General features: G+C 38.6%; 1 protein-coding gene across 1 annotated transcript in view; it reads right to left on the reverse strand.

The window, feature by feature from the left end:
* Positions 1 to 20,464, reverse strand: part of CC2D1B (coiled-coil and C2 domain containing 1B) — a 2,494,855-nt gene that overhangs the window by 171,828 nt on the left and 2,302,563 nt on the right. Inside the window, exons 21-22 of the mRNA XM_044085963.1 lie at positions 15,351 to 15,450; positions 3,774 to 3,864 (exon numbers count right to left, since the gene is read on the reverse strand). Coding sequence (XP_043941898.1) covers positions 3,774 to 3,864; positions 15,351 to 15,450 — 191 coding nt within the window. The remainder of the gene's footprint in view (positions 1 to 3,773; positions 3,865 to 15,350; positions 15,451 to 20,464) is intronic.

A 20,464-nucleotide genomic window follows, 5' to 3' on the forward strand; every position in this document is an offset into this window, starting at 1 on the left:
AGTCGAAACAGGCGTAGTAAGATTTATAATCGGTGCCGGAGGCAGGACCGGTGTCAAAAGTGGTGCCGGTATCGAAGGTTTTGAGAATCTCGGAGCCGAGGAAGATGGAGCTGTGGAGGCAGATTTATGCTCTGAAGACAACTTTGGGACCTTTGATTTCACAGGCTTGCCCTGATCACCCGATGGTGAGGAGGGAACCAAGTAGGACCTCTTTTTGTCTTTAGTAGGAGGGGTTGAGACCTGCATCACAGAAATGGTCTCTGAAATAGGAGACTTGAGGAACCCTTTCAGAATCAGTTTATTTTTGCGCTCATTAAGAGTGTGTTGACTGAAACTCTGATAAATGTCACACGGAGGCTGCACTGAAAGGTGCAGCACTCGCAAACAGTATACACAGTCATCGTGAGAATCACTATTAGGTAACTTGCCATTACATGAAGCACAATGCTTAAAACCTGAAGCACCCTTCTTATCTAACATCTTGATAAAGAGACACCACAGGCCAACAGTATAATCCAATTAGTCAAACACTGTTCAAAGAAGTTACAATTATAGCAATACAGTGATATGTAGAGAAGAATAATACACCTTACTAAAACCAAAGCTAATAGGTTAAACAGGAAAGACAATACCAGCTATACCAGCTATGGTACTGAAGGAATGCCACAAGGGTAAGGGAGGAAAGGCTGTACCAACAATGGTACTTGAAAGTTTACCAGCGGTAACAACGGGTAGAACAGAGAAGAGAAAAACAAGGTCAGACAGAAGAAAACACATTAGAAATACTATTCACTCAATAAAATAATGAAGATATCAAAACTTTTCCACACAAATATCAAATAAAGTATCACTTAGCTGAGAGCTCACCTGAAATATGGCTTTACAGCTATGTGGCAAACAAGATCTGAGGTAACAGGGAGAAGGGGGAGAAGGGCATTCGGGGTAGAGAAAGAGTAGTAAGGAGTTTCTGATGGGAGACAGAGTTGAACGCTTATGACACGTCTAGGAAGATTGATGCTACTTGACGGTTTAAATTTCTGAGTTGGTTAATGGTGTTAGAGAAATTAATTAGGGCTGTAGTGGTGCTGTGTTTCGGTCTGAAACTGTGTTGGGAGGAAGAGATAAGGTTATGAGACAGCAGGTATTGTAGTAATCCAGTGTGCATAGATTTTACCAAAATTCTGACACAGGGGGATAGGATGGCTATGGGTCTGTAATTGTTTAATTCTGCTGATGTTCCTCCTTTATGTAGCGGGGTGACATAGGAAATTTTCCACAATTGTGGGACATATTGTTCTGCTATAGACCTATTTACCAGAATGGGGATAAGCTGAGCTATGGCATCAGCTGAAAATTTGAGGTACTCATTGGGGAGTTGGTCAGCTGCTAAGGAAGACTTCAGTTTTTTCAGCATCATTCTTATGGTGTTAGTTGGGACAGGTTTGAGGTCCAAAGAGTTGGTGTTAGTTTCCGCATTAGGTGGAAGACAGTGAGGTGGAATTGTTCCCTGTAACTAATGAGAGGATGGTGTTTATTAAGTAGGTGTTGATTTGTGAGGCAATACTCACACTTTGCTTATTGTTTGTTGGCTCTGGGGTTGTGGCTTTACCTGTGTGGAGGAGCCAGTTAATTGCCTGCCACACTTTTTTGGATTGTTTTCACATTTGTTTTGCATACATGTATAATATGTTATTTTGTCTGGTTTGAGTTGTCGTTCTGTTTGATTGCGGAGCTGCTGGTATGCTAACAGAGTTTTATTGTATTTTGTTTTCTGGTATTGAAACCAGGTTTTGTCTCTTAGTTTTTGAAGTCTAATGGTTTATTTTGATATCTAGGGCAATCTCTTATTTTTAACATGTCATGTACGAGTTGGTGTTAAGCTATTTAGAATAGCTAGAAATGTGTCACTGAAGTATGTTACGGTCTGGTCGATTAACAGTTCTTGCAAAGATGTAGTATCTGCAGGACTGCTAAATGTCTGAAAGTCCATATGTCTGGTAGAAAGCAACTCTGTTATTACCATTACTCTGGCTCTCCTTAAAATCTAACTCTTCTAATAAAATGCTGGGGGGGGGCAATTCCGGCAACCTATAGGAGTAGAACCTCTTAAAGGCTCACCAAATCCTGCTGAGTGGCTGGTTCTCCTTGAGACCAATGAGTAAAAAGAAAAGAGAAAGAAAAGCCTCTTTGTTCTAAGTAATCCTTTGTTGTATTCCTGTAGACATTTTGCAGGTAGACAATTACCCAGAGTAAAATGTACACATTCAAGTTATAAAATCATGAAGCAATTCTTCTTTGAGATTTAAGTTGTACAATTTATTCAAATTAATGAGCATTTCCGTCTAACAGACTTCATCACATACACTGGGAAAAGCAACCTTTTTCATCCTTTTTTTACGGTGAAATACGACTAGAAGGCAAAGCAGAAAACATTTTGCTTAAAGGTACATTTTGTAAACAAACAAGCTGAGGTCTGTCTGCTGACTCCATTAGTTAACTAGTGAGCAGGTCTATAAAGCAGTAGACTGCACTTCTTAAAAAAATTCTAAAGTATTCCTTGTCAGATGCAAAAAAATTAATTTTAAACAATACATCTAGTCATTAAGTAACAGAAGAGCTGACCTGTGGAGCTTTCAGGGAGTAATATCTACAGCGGAACTACTGAACTCCACATCAGTATCTTCAGAATTACACCTGTGAAAGTAACAAGTACTGGAACACAGGCAATAAAGATGTCAGAAGTAACATATGCTAGTCATGGAACTCCAATACTGAATTCTGCAAAAAGAGAAAATACTCTTAAGGGATAACTTTGTCAATCTGAGCTGCTAGTTCAAGTCTCACTGACTCTACTCAAGAGGCAGCAGACACCTACCGGTTTGGCCATCTTCTCTCCATAATCAGACATCGGCAGCTTTCCATTCCCACATACCATAGAGGCTGCTTATCTCTATAATGGAAGCAAGCTTAGAAGAGTCACTTTCAAACACTGAGGACTTCATTCCCTTTATTTTTCATCAATGTCCTCCTGTTGTCAATATTCCTTCAGCTCCTACATTTTTGAGACCCTTGAGTAAAACGTGCCTCCTTTTTAAATAACATTTCCTTGAAGAAAAAAAACGAACACCTTCGAAATTTATGTTTTAATAATGCTATTCAATTTTGTGATCAAACAGCTACCTCCAACTACGTAGCAGTTCTAAGCAAAAGAGGAAGTGACAGTGAAAATCACTGTATACTATCTGCCTTCCAGAAGAACATCTGTTAACAGACTTATGTCAGGAAAAATACACTTCAACATGAATAATAAAGGAAACTTTGTAAGTGTCAGACTTCATGAAGTTATGAAGAATAAGGATGAAATAAACATTTAGCTGATGAAGAATGAAAGGAAAAAACAGCCAACTGAGGTGCTGAAGCTCAGTACTGCAACCAACAGTTGTGAACAGCAAGAAAATCTGGACTAAGGACATGCCAGTCCAAGCTTTACAGGGATTCATTCTAACCCATGTTGCTTCATGCAGAGAAAGTATATTGCTAAAGGGACTTTCCCTAATCCTATGCCATACAAACAAGTAAGGCCATTTGTAAATTATTGTCCAAACAACTATTCTACATTTAGACCTACTGACATTTCACATAATGGATAAAAGAAGTGTGAAAAAGAATAGCAGCTGCCCTTTCAGCGATCCCACAAAAAATATTTTTGGCTGTACTTATCATTACTTGGTGTGTCCTATTGAAAACAACAAACTATCACTGTAATTCTTTACCTCCATAATCTCTCTCACTTCACTCTCTGTTTCAAGTTTTTCCAATTTGATATGTGCTGTTCCTAGAAGTTTGTCACTTCGAAGAAAGCCCCTATAAAGAAAAAAAAAGTATTTTTATTACAATTATACTGTCATCTTATACTTGCGACTTCACTGCTTTTATCTTTTGTAAATCTACTTATAGTTACCATGATTACTAGAGAAATGTGAAAACTGTACTTCTTAACTGCCATCCAGTTCAACAGCAATTGTATAATTAAGGGTTTACAGTCAAAATTGGGGAAATTACATTAACTCTTGACTTATCTAGCCATTTATAACTAAGTTTATTAAATAGAAGAAATATTAGAGAAGAATGCATCACATTCATTAGACAGCAGCACAGCTCTCTCTAACCAGGGAAACATACAGATGGAATATTTCAATTTATTAACAACAAAATAAACAGTCTGCAGCAAAAGTTCTATAAAGACACCCGTTTCCTCTATTTGTAGACTCTGAAATCTTGCATCATATTTCCTTCAATACATAATCTTTCAAACATAAAACAAATGTATTTTAAAAACAAGAAAACAAGCATAACGAAAACTCTGAAATCTGAAGTACATGAGTCTTTCCTCCTTTTTTTGCATATGCATACATTTAATTCCACATTATTACAAGGCAGACAAATCTAATAAATCCTTAAAACCAAGAAGCTGAACAAAAATGAAATTTCATAGTTTAATAAATTCATATACATTGGTCTTCCTGAAGATTTTCATTTTAAGCAGTTTCTTCTGCAGTAATAACAGCAATAATGTAACCAGTGCAGTGGTGCACTGAATACAGCACACTTCTATTAATTAGATCATTCATCATTTGTTAATTTTCAAAATGCAAAACTGGCTTCTGTTTTCCTGCATCACACATCATTCCCAAATAAAGAAGAGTATCTAGTCATAAATGCTAAAAAACTGTTGTGCTTTCTGCGAATACACTTCTAAACTAAATTTGATTTTTCCTGGAGTTAAGTATGTTTACAGATTACTATTTTGGCTGTTTTATAATATAACAACTTATTTACATGGTTAAATTTTTAATCAAATATTTTTGTAAAATGGTCAGAACAAACAAAATATAATGTTTGTAACACCTACTGCTGCACAACAGGGTTAATAAAACATACAAATTTATTTATAAGACTGAAGGTGTGATCTTTTCTTCAGCGAATACGTGACAGTTGCATTTCACATTCATGTTAACATCAACAAGCTCCCTTTCTACCACTTTTATTACTGTTAGTTATACGAAAATACCCTCTTTGCAAGCTTAAAACAGTTGTGGTAATCATTCTATCTCAATGTCCCACTTAACACTACAAGTAAGATTTACTTATGTACATTCATAATACTTCTACCTACTTAGGGTATTTAATACCATATCATTCCCAACTAATATCTTAGCATTTACTTCCCAATGCAAAATCTTCCATCACCAGTATTAGGCAAAATTTTCAAAATTACTATACAACATTTTGTCTTATGACTTTCCTAATTCTAATCCTTTATGTTACAACAAAGGCAAAACTTAATAATAAAACTAAAAAAAATAATTGTAATGGCTGAACTAAATAAATAACATGTCAGCATACTAAAACTAACATTTAACATAACTTATATGGCATGTTAAAAGACAATACAAAATATCCTCCAAATGTCACAGATAAGCACATGTCTGGAATGTTATCATATGACAATTATAACTTAAAATAAAATAAAGGAGTAAAGCCAAATCTATCTGCCAAATGTCGACTCCAAATAAACTACAGTCCAAACAATCTATCGTCAGACAACATTATGGTGCTGTTACATATTAGCAATGGCATTGTCCCTGTTATAGTAACACCCCGACCCCAAGTACAAAATGAGAAAAAGGGGTTGAGGCTGGATGCATGGATGGCAGGATGGATTCACCAAACAGCAGCAGAAAATGAAATTACAGCTGACATTTAAACTGATAAATACCAAAAATGGACTTTGCCTAGCCTACTGCAAGTAAATAGAGCATTTCCCATTAGAGCCTATTTAATATATCTGAAGAACACAAAGTCAACCACAATGACATTAAGCTCAGCCTTACTTAAATCAACAGAATGCATTCAGCTACACCAAGACTATGCACAAAACTTGCATGTTCAACCCTTTACAGTTTCAGACATTTTTCATAATTAAAAAAAATCACACTCAACATGGGAGGACTAATGTAAGTTTAGCACTTTAGTTTTTTTAATTATTATTAACAAAGAACCTCTTCTGAACTAAAATAAAATACCAAGTCATTTGCATACACCCTAAAAAATCTCATGAGCAATGTCTGCTGAACAATCGCCATGCTGATAACCATTTAAAACACTCTCCATGTAAACACTTGTAATGCAAAGACATCCTATGCAATCATATGTGACATGTTAAAAAATACATTAAATTATTTTAGTGGATGTTCCTTGATTAAATATTTTACATTGATCATTCCATTTAACTCTGTTGCTTTGTCTGCAGCTAGTAAAGGATGCCGTTGTAGTCTCTTCCCCCTTTTATCTGGAATCATATATTCGACAAAAAAAAAAAAAATAAAATCTCTTGAAGTAAATACAATTAACATTATGCGTATTTAAAGCATCGGACATGTCTTTGTTGCGAAAGGCCAGTTTAGGATCCATTTATCTACTGTGATAGCTTCCCCAGTGGTTTTGCTGCAGTAGGAGCACTGGGAAGTACAGTCTATGTGGCACAGCTAAGCCACTGGCCACATAGACTATACTTAACATGAGGGAAGAACATCTTGCCTTACTAAAAAGATTCATTATCAATGTGCGTTAGCATTAAACCGATTCTGTGTCAATAAAACAATATTTACAACCACAAGGACAGGCACCCAAGTGTTTATGTTTGTCTGAGAACTAATATGTGCTAACACATCTTCTAAATTAAAACTTTTTTGACACAAAATGTAGTTTTTTTACCCAACACATTGACAAGATCTAAATTATCACAAACAACTTTGCAGTTATTAACTAATACATGCAATACTGTTAATGTCCAATGTCACTAGCAAAAGAAAAACCCACGACCAAAGTATGCTTCACATTAGTGTTTTTGTTATGAATCCAGCTGTTAAAAATATAAGGAAATGTACTCCCTCTGTTACCTAGAATTTCAGTCAAACAGTAATTCTTCCTCAAATTTCTCATCATCACTTACTAATCTGCTAGTGGGCACAAGCGGTGGTGCAGAGGTTAGCGTTGCCACCTCACAGCAAGAGGTTCCCCCGTTTGATCCTCGGCTGGGGTGCCTTCTGTGTGGAGTCTGTATGTTCTCCCTGTGGTCACGTGGGTTTCCTACGGGTGCTCCGGTTTCCTCACACATACCAAAGACATGCTGTAGGTGGATTGGACACTCTACATTGGCCCTAGGTGTGCGTGTGTGCATGTGTGTGCCTTCTGTGGAAGGTTGGGTGCCGGGCTGGTAACTCGACACCGTAAAAACTCCACTGCCAATCATGAGCGGACAGATGATCCGTTGTGGCGACCCCTAACCAGGAAAAGCCGAAAGAAGAAGAAGAAGACTTACTAATCTGCTAGCCTGGATAAATCAACATCTGACAATGTTATATTTCAGGTATCATGGATGTTGACTATTAAAACGTAGGTAGTTATTGACAAATGTTTTCGTCTTAAAAACATAGCTTTGGCATTTTCTATTAGTCACATCCATCCTAATTTTAACAAATAAAAAAATTACAATTATTCCATGATCACTTAATTTTAGGTTTGCACTACTATTCAGATAATTTAAAAGACCTATGAATATATATAAACTACTATTCCAAATGAAAAAAATCATCTATGTATCTTGAATAAAAGGCTTTGCATTAAAAAGTCATTATCTCAACAAGCTAAGACTAAGTTTACAAATGTTGGGGCTACTCTTGCTCTCACAGTTACACCATTAGTTTGATGAAAGAGTGAATCATAAAATGCAAAGGAACTGTTGGATAAGACCAGTTCCAATAACAAACAGATTGTGTTCACATCCACAGTGTCAAAACTAGTAAATTTACTCCAGTAATAGCTCACAAAATTCAATGCGTACATTTTGTGGTATTGTTATATAAAACAGACTACATCAACTGTAATTAACATTGACTCAGTTCCAGCAAATTCACAGCACTTGACAAAATCATGGAATTTCCTTAAATCTTGCAAACAAAAGAGAGTACTCTGCACCACAAAATTCTATTTTATTTCGCCTAGCTGCTATAACTGGCTGATGTGTGATATCTCTATAGATTTTAGGTATGACAAAAAATATACCTATACTGAGGTAATCCACTTTAAGAAAGTTATAAAAAATATAACTCCATATACTGTTGATATAATAATTCAAGCAATCACTGAAATTCTTATACCACTGCGGTGGTGGTGCTGCGGTAGTGTTGTCACCTCACAGTAAGACGTTGTCCTGTTCGATTCTCAGCTAGAGCGTCTTCTGTGTGGAGACATGCGTGAATGGGCATACCTTCATTGAAGGTTGTGCGTCAGGGCCGGCAACTCGGCATGTAAAAATCTACTGCCAATCTGCTGTGGCGACCCCTAACCGGGAAAAGCCGAAAGACACACAACAACAACAACAACTGAAATTCTTATACCAGAAATATATATAAAATATGGATTCCTTCTAACAGCCTACATCTAATAAATGCTCCCTCATGTTGGACGTAAAAATTAATGTTCATGATGAACACCCCATTTCCCTTGTATGGTTTCACATCATGTTCATTGTCTATAGTGCTCTAAGAAAGTGTTCAATGTGGAAATTAGACAAGGGTTGTAAGTACTTCTCTTAGCAAAAGTTGTAGTATGGAAGATGTTAAAATGAGGGATGCTGTTGAAAATGTAATGGAAATTCAATTTTCTTACAAATAAATGTACATTTTTTAGAACAGTCAGCAGAATTATTCTTCCTGAAGATATGTACATAAAACCATTGATCAAAACATTGAAATGATTCACAGTCAAGATGAAAGAACTGAAGTTAAAAAAAAAGACAAACTAAATTCATGGACATCTTCTTTGGCCTCCATTACTCCCACTTCCTTTGGATTCCTGCACGTGTTCTGATCCTTTGATACAGATATGGTATTTGTCACTGAGTGACAGCCACATCCTACTTGATCTGTTTGATCATCCCTTAAAGATTTTTGACATGTCCTTTACACAAATTTGCCTGATCTCATTATGAAATGAAGGAGTGGGAGGCGGAACTTCCTCTTTGCATCTTCTGTCCTGATTGGCTGAATTTTGCTGTATTTTACTAAGTAACAGAGTCACTTTTTACACATTGTAGGCTGCATTGTCTCTGATCAGCTTTTTACAATTCTTGTTCACAACAATTGACACGTCTTTCTAATTTGGCAAAAAAAAAAAATACTGTAAAGCATTCTCTCTCTCATTTTAAATATTCACGTGACTTAATAATCTTGCCAGCATCATATTTGTGCCTCTCATTCAATACTTTTATTTTAACTTTATTTCTTTAAAATTCTTCAAGCCAGTGTCCCTTAAAGACTGTATCATTTCCTGCAATGCAATTAGAAAATGTATACATGTGCAATCCCAACATCACTAAGAATAATTTATCATAAATTAATGAATTTTTACTTAAACAGTTTAAGTAAACAAAGTATAAATTTACTGGCCAATAAATTTGCACTGTTTGTTGTTGAACATCTGATTCCAAATAAAATGGGAGGAGATTACAATATTGAAATAGAGATTAGTGGCTTTTATTAGCCCAGGCAAAGTACCAGGGTTAAAAGGGAACAATATAAACTGTTTGCTCAAGGAAGGTCTATTAAAATAACTTAGTGCATTTATAAACATTTCATATGGTTGAATAGGTGGTATTTTTATTATAAATATTTACAAGGAGAGTATTTTTAAAAGATTTTCAAATGAGTTTACATTGCAGAGATTGCTCAGCTGAATTTTTTTTTCAGAGTGCATTTAAAGGACTTGGCATTTTATTATATTTGTTCAGAAGTTATCCTTGCTTGATAATAAAGAACAAAAGTCTTAAACTTACATTAGTTCTCCCATGTTACAAGCCTATTTTTCCTTTTAGTTGTTTGTGTTTTTATGCCTTATTGGCCACTGAGTAGTTTTGAGTCAGTTGAAATTAGTAAGCAAACTCCAGCATTTCAAGAACATCTCTCTTCACAGACTCAAGCAAGAATTTGAACTATGATCAGCAAATGAAGTGCTATACTGTCATTCAAATTAAAAAACACACTCTTCACTGCTGTTGCTGTAACCATGTTTTAACATGTTTTTTTTGACAATCTAATTTAATCACCCCTAGCACATTAGGCAGCTAATCACTCACATTCAAAAGAAAACCTAGGGTAAACATTACATACATGGACCATCATATTTTATAACAAAACATGCTGTTATAATAGAGCTTCTTGCGTTCTTGCTACACCACAAATTGGACACTATATTACTGTTTATCCTACAGAAAAAAATAAATATTCCCCATTCCTGACTTAAAACCAAACAGCAAAAGCAGCCACTGTAGATCATAAACCAAGTAAATCCAAAAACCAAAACTCTCAAGACAGCCAAACAGTTTGGAATGCAGCTTTTATTGTAAAACCATCTAAAATATTAGCGCTTTCATCTAACTGTAAACATCTACAGAAAGGAATAAAAAGACTTAAAACGGCTGTAACATCATAACAACAGACGCTTTTTATATCAAACAGGAAGTATGTAACAAACAGGAAGTATGTATCAATGTATTAAAAAAAGATTGCCAAAATTCTTAAAGTGACTTGTGCAATATAAAAGTAACCTGTGCTGTTTATAATAGTGAAGCTTTATAAAACTGAAAATCACTGTCAACAAGTCAAGCAAGAAAATATTAAAAGATCCATTTTGAAAGTAAAAATAGCATTCCACCACTGAATACTCTACGTAAATAGGGTGCAGAAAAAATAACTTTAAAATTAACTTTAAAATATGCAGTCAGACTCAAAGTTTAGAAGTCTTATATTTCAGTACACTAGTAATGGAGATTGCTTCAATTAAACCTGGTACACTAGTGGCATTGAAACGTAACTACCAACATAATTCTTTGTGCAATAATAAATTCTGCCAGTCCCCTTTGTTGTTTTCATCTGTAATCCTTTCAAGAATGGGGGGGGGGGGGGGGGTGTATCCATATTCATAAAGGATACCCACACCTCCAGGTTGGTGGCAACGCACGAAGCTTCGGAAACCATCCAGGTGCAACTAACCATAGGCAAAACTGTTCTACAAATTGTAGCATGCTACAGGCCACCCTCTCAAACTCAGGAACTCCACACAGCCTTCCTGAAGACACTGGAGGGTATAAATGTATCTCCAAACACCATCATACTGGGTGACTTCAACTACCTGAATATAGACTGGGAACATTACTCAAGCCCTAACTTTCTAGCCCAATGGTTCCTGGAGTTCATAAATTCAAATGCCATGGAACAGCTAGTCACTGTTCCCACGAGAGGAGAAAATATACTAGATCTCATTATCACAAACATGGGGACAAAATGCTCCACACGAAGTATATCCCTCATTGGTGAGATCTGATCATAAACTAATCTCACTGGAAATCCACATCCCGCCCCAACCCAAACAAAAAATACCACAGTGAAGAACTTCTCTAAAGCAAACTTCACACTACTCAAGACTGGTGTGGTATCCTTCAAGGCCCCTGAGCCAGTGGAAACCACAACCAAAGCTGCGGAAGCCCTTACAAATGCCTTCTATGAACACCTCCAGGACTGCATGGATCAGGCAATCCCAAATAAAACCAAGACTCTTTCCACAAAGGGCAAACGTCCAGTCTGGTGGACCCCAGCCATTAACAAACTTTACAATAAGAGGAGAAAGCTATTACATGATAGAACAAAATTCATAAAAGGGAAGTCACCCCTGATCATTATTAGTAAAAAAATACGAGCACTCATAAAATCAACTAAGGCCAATTTTGAGAGAAAAATTGCCATGGATTGGACGTAAAAATTAATGTTCATGATGAACACCCATTTCCCTTGTATGGTTTCACATCATGTTCATTGTCTATAGTGCTCTAAGACAATGTGGAAATTAGACAAGGGTTGTAAGTACTTCTCTTAGCAAAAGTTGTAGTATGGAAGATGTTAAAATGAGGGATGCTGTTGAAAATGTAATGGAAATTCAATTTTCTTACAAATAAATGTACATTTTTTAGAACAGTCAGCAGAATTATTCTTCCTGAAGATATATACATAAAACCATTGATCAAAACATTGAAATGATTCGCAGTCAAGATGAAAGAACTGAAGTTAAAAAAAAAAAAAGACAAACTAAATTCATGGACATCTTCTTTGGCCTCCATTACTCCCACTTACTTTGGATTCCTGCACATGTTCTGATCCTTTGATACAGATATGGTATTTGTCACTGAGTGACAGCCACATCCTTCTTGATCTGTTTGATCATCCCTTAAAGATTTTTGACATGTCCTTTACACAAATTTGCCTGATCTCATTATGAAATGAAGGAGTGGGAGGCGGAACTTCCTCTTTGCATCTTCTGTCCTGATTGTTACTTAGTAAAATACAGCAAAATTCAGCCAGAGTCACTTTTTACACATTCAAAAGAAAACCTAGGGTAAACATTACATACATGGACCATCATATTTTATAACAAAACATGCTGTTATAATAGAGCTTCTTGCGTTCTTGCTACACCACAAATTGGACACTATATTACTGTTTCTTTTGAAGTCACCCCTGATCATTATTAGTAAAAAAATATGAGCACTCATAAAATCAACTAAGGCCAATTTTGAGAGAAAAATTGCCATGGATTCAAAGGACAATCATAAGGCCTTTTTCAGCTATGTTAGGAACCTGGGTGGAAACTCCCAGATATGCTCAGAATTAGTCCAAAATGATACAAAAATCACTGAACCCACAGACATTGCCAACATACTGGCAGACAGGTTCAGTGCAAACTTCACCCCCCTCCCTAAAGGAGAGCTAACTATCCCAGCAGAGTGTAGCCTCCCAGACATCTCAAATGCGCAGGTGAAAGCTGCTCTCTCTAAAGCTAAAAACACAGCATCAATGGGACCGGATGGTGTCCCCGGCTGTGTGCTACACGAGCTAAATGAGGAATTAAACCCGCATAAGGCAGCTGTTTAATCTCAGCCTTACCACAGGATACGTGCCCAAGGAGTGGCGTACGGCAACTGTGGTCCCACTTCACAAAGGTGGTGCCTCTATGGACCCTGGTAATTACCGCCCCATAAGCTTAACAAGTCTAGTCTGCAAAGCTATGGAAAGGATCATAATGGAGCTCATAAACAAAGATATAGGGGACTTGCAGACATTGGACCCGACCCAGTTTGGCTTCGTCAAGGGCAGATCATGCCTTTTGAACTTGGTTGACTTCTTCGAAACAGTCACCAAGGCCATTGATGAGGGAAAGGCAGTCCATACAGCCTACCTTGACCTTGCAAAGGCCTTCGACACAATACCCCACTCAGGTATTGTAGAAAAACTTACCAGCTTAAATGTAAACCCATATGTCACAAGGTGGGTTGCAAACTGGCTTAAGGACAGAACCCACAGGGTTAGAGTTGCTGGCGCTATGTCAGACTCCAAGCCGGTCACAAGTGGTGTCCCACAGGGCTCGGTCCTTGGCCCCCTATTGTTCGGCATCTACTTCTCAGAAGTACAGGCCAACATGGGAGGACTTTGGCTGACAAAGTTTGCAGATGACTGCAAACTGGGCGCCATAGTGGAAAGTGCATCGGACACGGATATCCTTCAGAAGGAACTCACGGAAACAGATAGCTGGTGCCAGAGCCATGGCCTGAAGTTAAACGCCAAAAAATGTATAGTCATACCCTTTGGGAAAAACAAGGTAACCCCAAGCTACCATATAGGTGGCAATCCACTAAGCACAGAAGAGGTCATCAGGGACCTGGGGACCCAGGTTGACAGTGGCCTTTCTTTTGACACTCACGTTGCTAAAGTGGTTAGACAGACCTTCTACATTGCCCACCTGATCATGAAGGGATTCACATCCAGATCTAGTGAGGTCATTGTTCCCCTGTACTCTTCACTTATCAGACCAATGATCGAGTACAATGCCCCATTCGGGATGTATCTCAACCGACATCTGCAGCAATTGGAGAGACCCCAAAAGTTACTCACCAAAAGGATAAAGGGACTCCAAAATCTGTCATATGCTGCCAGATTGAAGAAACTCCAGCTCTATTCAGTTGCATACCGTCTGCTCAGAGGTGACATGTGCCTGACATACAAGGCCATGTCCAACCCGGAATTAATGGACATGCTCCACCTCAAAAAATCCAAATCCACCAAAACCACTACAGCAAGCGACTTAAACCTTAGCACGGATATAAATAGGACGTGCTGGAGGGATAGATTTATCACTCAGAGACTCTCTATGCTGTGGAATAAAATCCCGATCCATGTGAGGCAGAGCACCTCGCTGGCTCTGTTCAAGAGAAATCTTGTCCTGTGGATGGGAGATCGTAGGTTTATCCCGGGAATCATCTCTGTGTCATTGCTGGACAGAGGCACAACAAACTAATGGGCACAGTATTTTTTCATATAAGGGGTGGCGTAAGCCACAAAAATTTGGGCTAGGCTTATAAATGCCTTAGGGCAGATAGCCTAGTATAAACCTATGAACCTATGAATGGAAAATCTAAACATAGAAAAATGTTCACAGCTTACTGCATGTCTTGTTAGGGCACTTTTGTTGTCTCTTTTTTAATGCTACACAAATGCTTATAAATCCATTTATTAAGTGAATTGTTGGTCTTGCCTATATAAAAGGCACAGGTAAACAACTTTAGATGTATAGCAAAAATATCTGCCACTAGTAAGCCATCTTCTAACGGTGTCCCACAGTGTACTGCTGTAGTAGTTTTCTATATAGATGCATTGTTTGCATCAGCCACATTTCAATGTTTCAAAACTTCCAGTACATGTTTTTTTGAATGGTCTCTCTAGAACTGTCTCGAAGTTTGGACAATTCTTATAGGTAAAAGCGGGTATACAACCGACGTGACCTTTGAAGTCACTTTTATTCTGTACTAGTGGCCAGTTTTTTTAATACAATATTCCTGATGTTTGCTGCATCCAAGGAGTAATGAATGACGAGATTCTAATCTTCCACAAACTGCGTATGTAGTAACTGACATTCACCCTAATGACAACATCCAAGAGTCAGGACTCAGTACTTGAAGTATATGTAATTAGCAATACACTGCAATTTTTAATTCAGTAATACATTGCATTCTATGAGAAAAAAAGTATACAAAATGTATAAGTCACACTATATTTATTATTACAACTCAGTGTACTTATAGTCAAAATGCAAAAGAATAGAAATAATAAAACAAAAAAAGGGAGGATCAAAAACATTTCCTAAATGTCTTGGTTTAGTAATTGTCACTTCAGATATCTTACCCCTTATGAAAAATTTCCAACTTGATCCCTTTTGTTTGAATTATTCTTCGAAACCCTCTGTGTGTTCTGTTGATATTTAACTTGAAACTTTGATTGTATTCTGTAACAAAATAATAGATTTCATTATAAACTACTAAAATGTTAAAAAAAATGACAAATGAGCAAGAAGTTAAAACATGAAGAGGCAGTGCAATGTAAATTATTCATTCAAAAAATATATTTTCTAGTTGTCAATGCTCATCAGATATATTTTACTAGAAATTATATGTATTTTTTTTTAACTCTTGGCCTTGCCAAGTGACATCAGTAAATTATTAAAACAAGTACATTTACAGAAACTCATATAATTTACTCTTCAAAAGCAAATTATATAGCATACATAAAGTACAGTTTTGTACCTACCATAAATGTAGATGCTCAAGTGCTTATACAGCTGCAGTCATAACAGATGGGTTCTCCTGCCGTCAGGCGGGTCCTCGGTCGGCATCGGTCCAAAGTCTAGATCCGGCATCGGTTGTCGTCACTTCTTCCCTGATGTCAGTGTGACAGGGGTATAAAAGAACCAGCCGACGCCATTTTCTTCAGTTTTTCTTGCCCCAGATGTCAGGTGCCCCCAGAAGGAAGGCAAAACATAAATTTATGTAGTAAAGCAAATGCAATATAATCAAAAAACAGTAGTTGCAAGCAAATACACCATAAAAGAATAACTCAATGAGGTTGTATGAGGAGGTGCTAGCCATAAGGCCTGTCCCAAGAGGGGAAGGAGGGAGGGAAACCTGGACTGCAGCTGTGTAAGCACTCGAACATCTACATTTATGGAAGGTACAAAACTGTACTATGTTCATCGTGCATACAGCTGCAGTCATAACAGATGGGTAGAATCCCAAAGCTAATAAAGGGGTGGTAGGCAATAAGTGGAACTAGGTGGAGCCAGGATGCCCTGCAAGACTGCAGTGGCAAAGCCCGCTCTAGTTTTGGAGTATAAAGGTAGGTGATAGTGCTTGGAGAAAGTATGTACAGAACTCCAAGTGGCTGCTTCCAAAATATCTTTGGTAGGAACCCCCCTGAGGAAAGCTGCAGAGGTAGCTGTGGCCCTTGTGGAGTGAGATCTGATGCCTGTAGGTACAGATTTACCATGAAAAGAGTAACAAAAGCGTATGCAGTGGGCTATCCATTTTGAGATTGTCTGTTTGGAAATAGGCTTCCCTTGAGCACCTGTAGCATATGACACAAAGAGTTGCTCTGATTTTCTGAAAGGCTTTGTCCTGTCCAAATAATAACAGAGCTGTCTGTGAATGTCCAAGGAATGTAGTAGCCTCTCCCTTTTGTTTTGTGGATTAGGGTAAAACGTAGGTAAGTGGATAGCCTGATTCAAGGCTACCCTGGATACTACCTTTGGCATAAATGAAGGATTGGTTCGTAAGGAAACTCTGTCCCGATGGAAAATGATGAAAGGCTGCACAGCCATGAGGGCTTGTTGTTCCGAAACCCTGCGTGCTGAGGTGATAGCTAGAAGGAAGGCTGTTTTCCATGACAAATATTGCAGATCTGTTGAAGCAGCTGGCTCAAAAGGAGGCAGGGTTAGATTTTCTAGAATGAAATTGAGGCCCCACTGGTTGCTTCCTTGGGGGTTTTATATTCTTAGCCCTTCTGAGGAACTGTCTTAAGAGAGGGTGAGAGAATAAAGGAGGATCAGTGTTGTACTCTGCAGAAATGGTTGAGGCATGGATTTTGGTGGAGGAGAATGAAAGTCCACTGCTTAGCAGCTTGGCTAGGTACTGTAGTATTTGAGGTAAATTCAGTATTCCAGGATTCTGACCCTTTTTCTGATTCCAGACACAAAACCGTTTCCATTTTGCAGAGTAGGCTTTTCTAGTAGAAGGCCTTCTGGCCCCTAAAATGACATCCTGCACCTCCTTGGAGAGTAGGGTCTGCTGTGAATTTAAGGAATCCTCCATGCGGCTAGATTGAGTGTTTTCAGCTGACTGTGAAGAGTTTTGAAGTTGTGCTGAGTCAGTAGAAGAGGCATTAGAGGCAGGATCCATGGTGGGGAATGCGTCAGGCTCCTCAGGAGTGGGTACCAGTGTTGTCTTGGCCAGTCCGGAGCAATGAGAATCATCTTTGGTCTGTCTGCTCTGGCTTTTAATAGAACTTTGGCCAGCAGTGGAAGAGGAGGAAAGGCATAAACCGTCATTGTTGTCCAACTGAAAGAGAGTGCGTCCACTTTCCAGGCCTGTGGATGAAAGGTCCTTGAGCAGAATTTTGTCAATTGGCAATTTCTGTGGGTGGCAAAGAGATCTATGTCTGGCCTTCCCCATGCTTGAATTATCATTGTAAAAACTTGAGGATGCAACTTCCATTCGTGTGGATCTGTCATATTTCTGCTCAGGTTGTCTGCCAGTGTGTTTTCCTTCCCTGGCAGGAATTGTGCTTGAAGTTGGATTTGCAATTCCAGAGCCATGTTCCAAAGGGACATGGCTAGTCTGCACAGGGGGTATGAATGAGTTCCTCCCTGTTTGTTTATGTAACACATCACTGTGGTGTTGTCTGTTCTTATCAATAGCTGCCCTGGATGCAGTAGGTCTTTGAAAGCCATAATAGCATTTATTACTGCTAGCATATCCTTTTGATTGATGTATAGGTGCTTCTCTTTTTGTGACCATTTGCCCTGAATGCACCGATCTATCACGTGCACCCCCCAGGCGTAGTCCGAGGCGTCTGTTGTGATGACTTGATTTGCTTGAGGCTTGCAGAATGGGAGACCTATGTTTCTTTGGCATGCTTGAGCCCACCACAGGAATTCCTTTTGAAGACATGGAATCAGTGGTATGATTGCTTCCAAACTGTGGCTGTGTTGAGACCATAAGTTTTTTAGGTACCATTGAAGTTTCCTCATATGCAGCTTTTCACATGGGATTAGTAGGATGCAAGATGCCATGAATCCCAGAGCCTGCAGGATTTTTCTTGCAGTCAGCCTGGTGAAGGTTGCCAGTTTTCTGAAGTACTGAGTTAATTGCCCTTGTTTCTCTGGCGTGAAGTAGGCCATCTGGGTGTTTGTATCCAAGTTGGCACCGAGGAAAATTATTGTTCGAGAGGGTATTAGTCTTGACTTCTTTTCGTTGACTGTGTATCCCAGAGATTTCAACAACATTATTACAAATGCCAGATGTTTCAGAAGAGTGTGTTTGCTGTCCGCTTGGATCAGGCAGTCGTCCAGATATGGGTATATTTGTATCCCTTGAAGTCTGCAGAAGGCAATTACTGATGCCAGGCATTTCGTGAACACTCTGGGCGCAGTAGATAAGCCAAAGGGCAATGCAGAGAATTGATAATGGGATGAACCTGCAAGAAATCTAAGGTATCTTCTGCAATCTTGTCTGATTGGGACATGCAGGTATGCCTCTTTGAGGTCCAATGTCACCAGCCAAGACTCCTTGCCCAGCATGGGAAGAAGCTGCTGTAATGTGAGCATCTTGAACTTCAGTACGAGTATATATGTGTTTAGGATGGATAGGTCCAAAATAGGTCTCCAATTTTTGCCCTTCCTTGATACCAGAAATAGTCTGGAATAAAAACCTTGACCCTGTTCTTGTGCAGGTACCTCTTGAATAGCTTTCATGTCCATGAGATCTGAAATTTGCTTTTGTGTCTCTGCCCTTTGATTGTGTGGCAGGTTTGGCATGCATCTCATTTTTGGAAGGGTGTGAAAGTGGAATCTGTAGCCTCTGTCTATAATGTCCATGATCCATTTGTCTTTTGTGACAATATGCCAATTTTTCAAAAATAATGCCAGTTTTCCGCCTAAAGGTGCTGCCATTTGAGCCTTGCTTGGCATGCAAAGGGGAAAGAAGAAGGATTGAAGACACCTTGAGAGGTGGCAGGCCTGTCTGAACTCTGAGTTTCCCTGCCAAGAGTGACTTCGGTATCTGTAGTCGGGGTGTGGGCCGAAAAGCCTGCGACCTCGTGCACAGAAGACACCGCTAATGAAGTGTCTTTGGTAGTCAGGGGCTGCGTAGGCACCTCGCTGAGAACCGGAGCACATGTAGTCGGCTTTAGCGTGGTGTCGATAGAAGTCGCGGACCTCATATGTCGGTCCTTATCTTTACGTCGTTTACTCAAAATTGGAGTCGGAGTATCCGACGACATGTTGTAATTAAACTTTTTGCCAAAATAGTGTTGGGCGAACTCCTGACGCTTAATAGTGCCTGTTGAATGTAGCACAAAACAACAGGCGAGACGTGGTCTGGGCCTAAGCAAGGTATACAGAGGGAATGGAAATCCTTATGCGGTATTTGCTTCCCACATGAAATGCAATTATTAACTTTGTCTGACATCGGTCTGAGGCAAGAAAAGTTTCCCCAACGGGGTACTTAGCTTTATAGAAGTCTTCGGTTGAGAAATATTCGTAATCTCAGGAACTGCTTCTGCTTCGGGCACTGCGCGGCAAGAAAGACTGAAGAAAATGGCGTCGGCTGGTTCTTTTATACCCCTGTCGCACTGACGTCAGGGAAGAAGCGACGACAACCGACGCCGGACCTAGACTTTGGAATTCGGCCGACCAAGGACCCGCCTGACAGCAGGAGAACCCATCTGTTATGACTGCAGCTGTATGCACGATGAACATCATAAGAAAGCAAAGTGTAAATGACATATTAGGAAATAAAGGGTTATTATCTAAAAACAAGCTCTGAAGTCACTCAGCTTAGGGAAGGGTTGCAGACTTCTGATCAATACGAATGGTAAAGAAGTTTGAGGTGTGTGCTGATCCTAGTATATATATATATATATATATATATATATATATATATATATATATATATATATATACATACATACAGAAGTGGAGAACATCTAAGAAATTATTTGAAACCATCCTTAATGAATGAAGGATCATAATGGTCAATGCAAATAATGTCAAATGATGAAAAGTACTAGTACAAAATAACTACATGGTACAGTAAAGATTAAGCAACAAACTTCCTTGTGGAAATAAAGAGAAGTCTGACTCTGATCACATTTAAATCTCATCAGGTACACAAACAAATTAAATAAAATATACAGTATAGTAAATAAGCTACTAGACTTAACTTGTCTCACATCTGGGAAGTAACCAT

The sequence above is a fragment of the Protopterus annectens genome, chromosome 10.part0 (assembly GCF_019279795.1).
Source record: "Protopterus annectens isolate FY-2018-M chromosome 10.part0, PAN1.0, whole genome shotgun sequence".
NCBI lineage: Eukaryota > Metazoa > Chordata > Ceratodontiformes > Protopteridae > Protopterus > Protopterus annectens.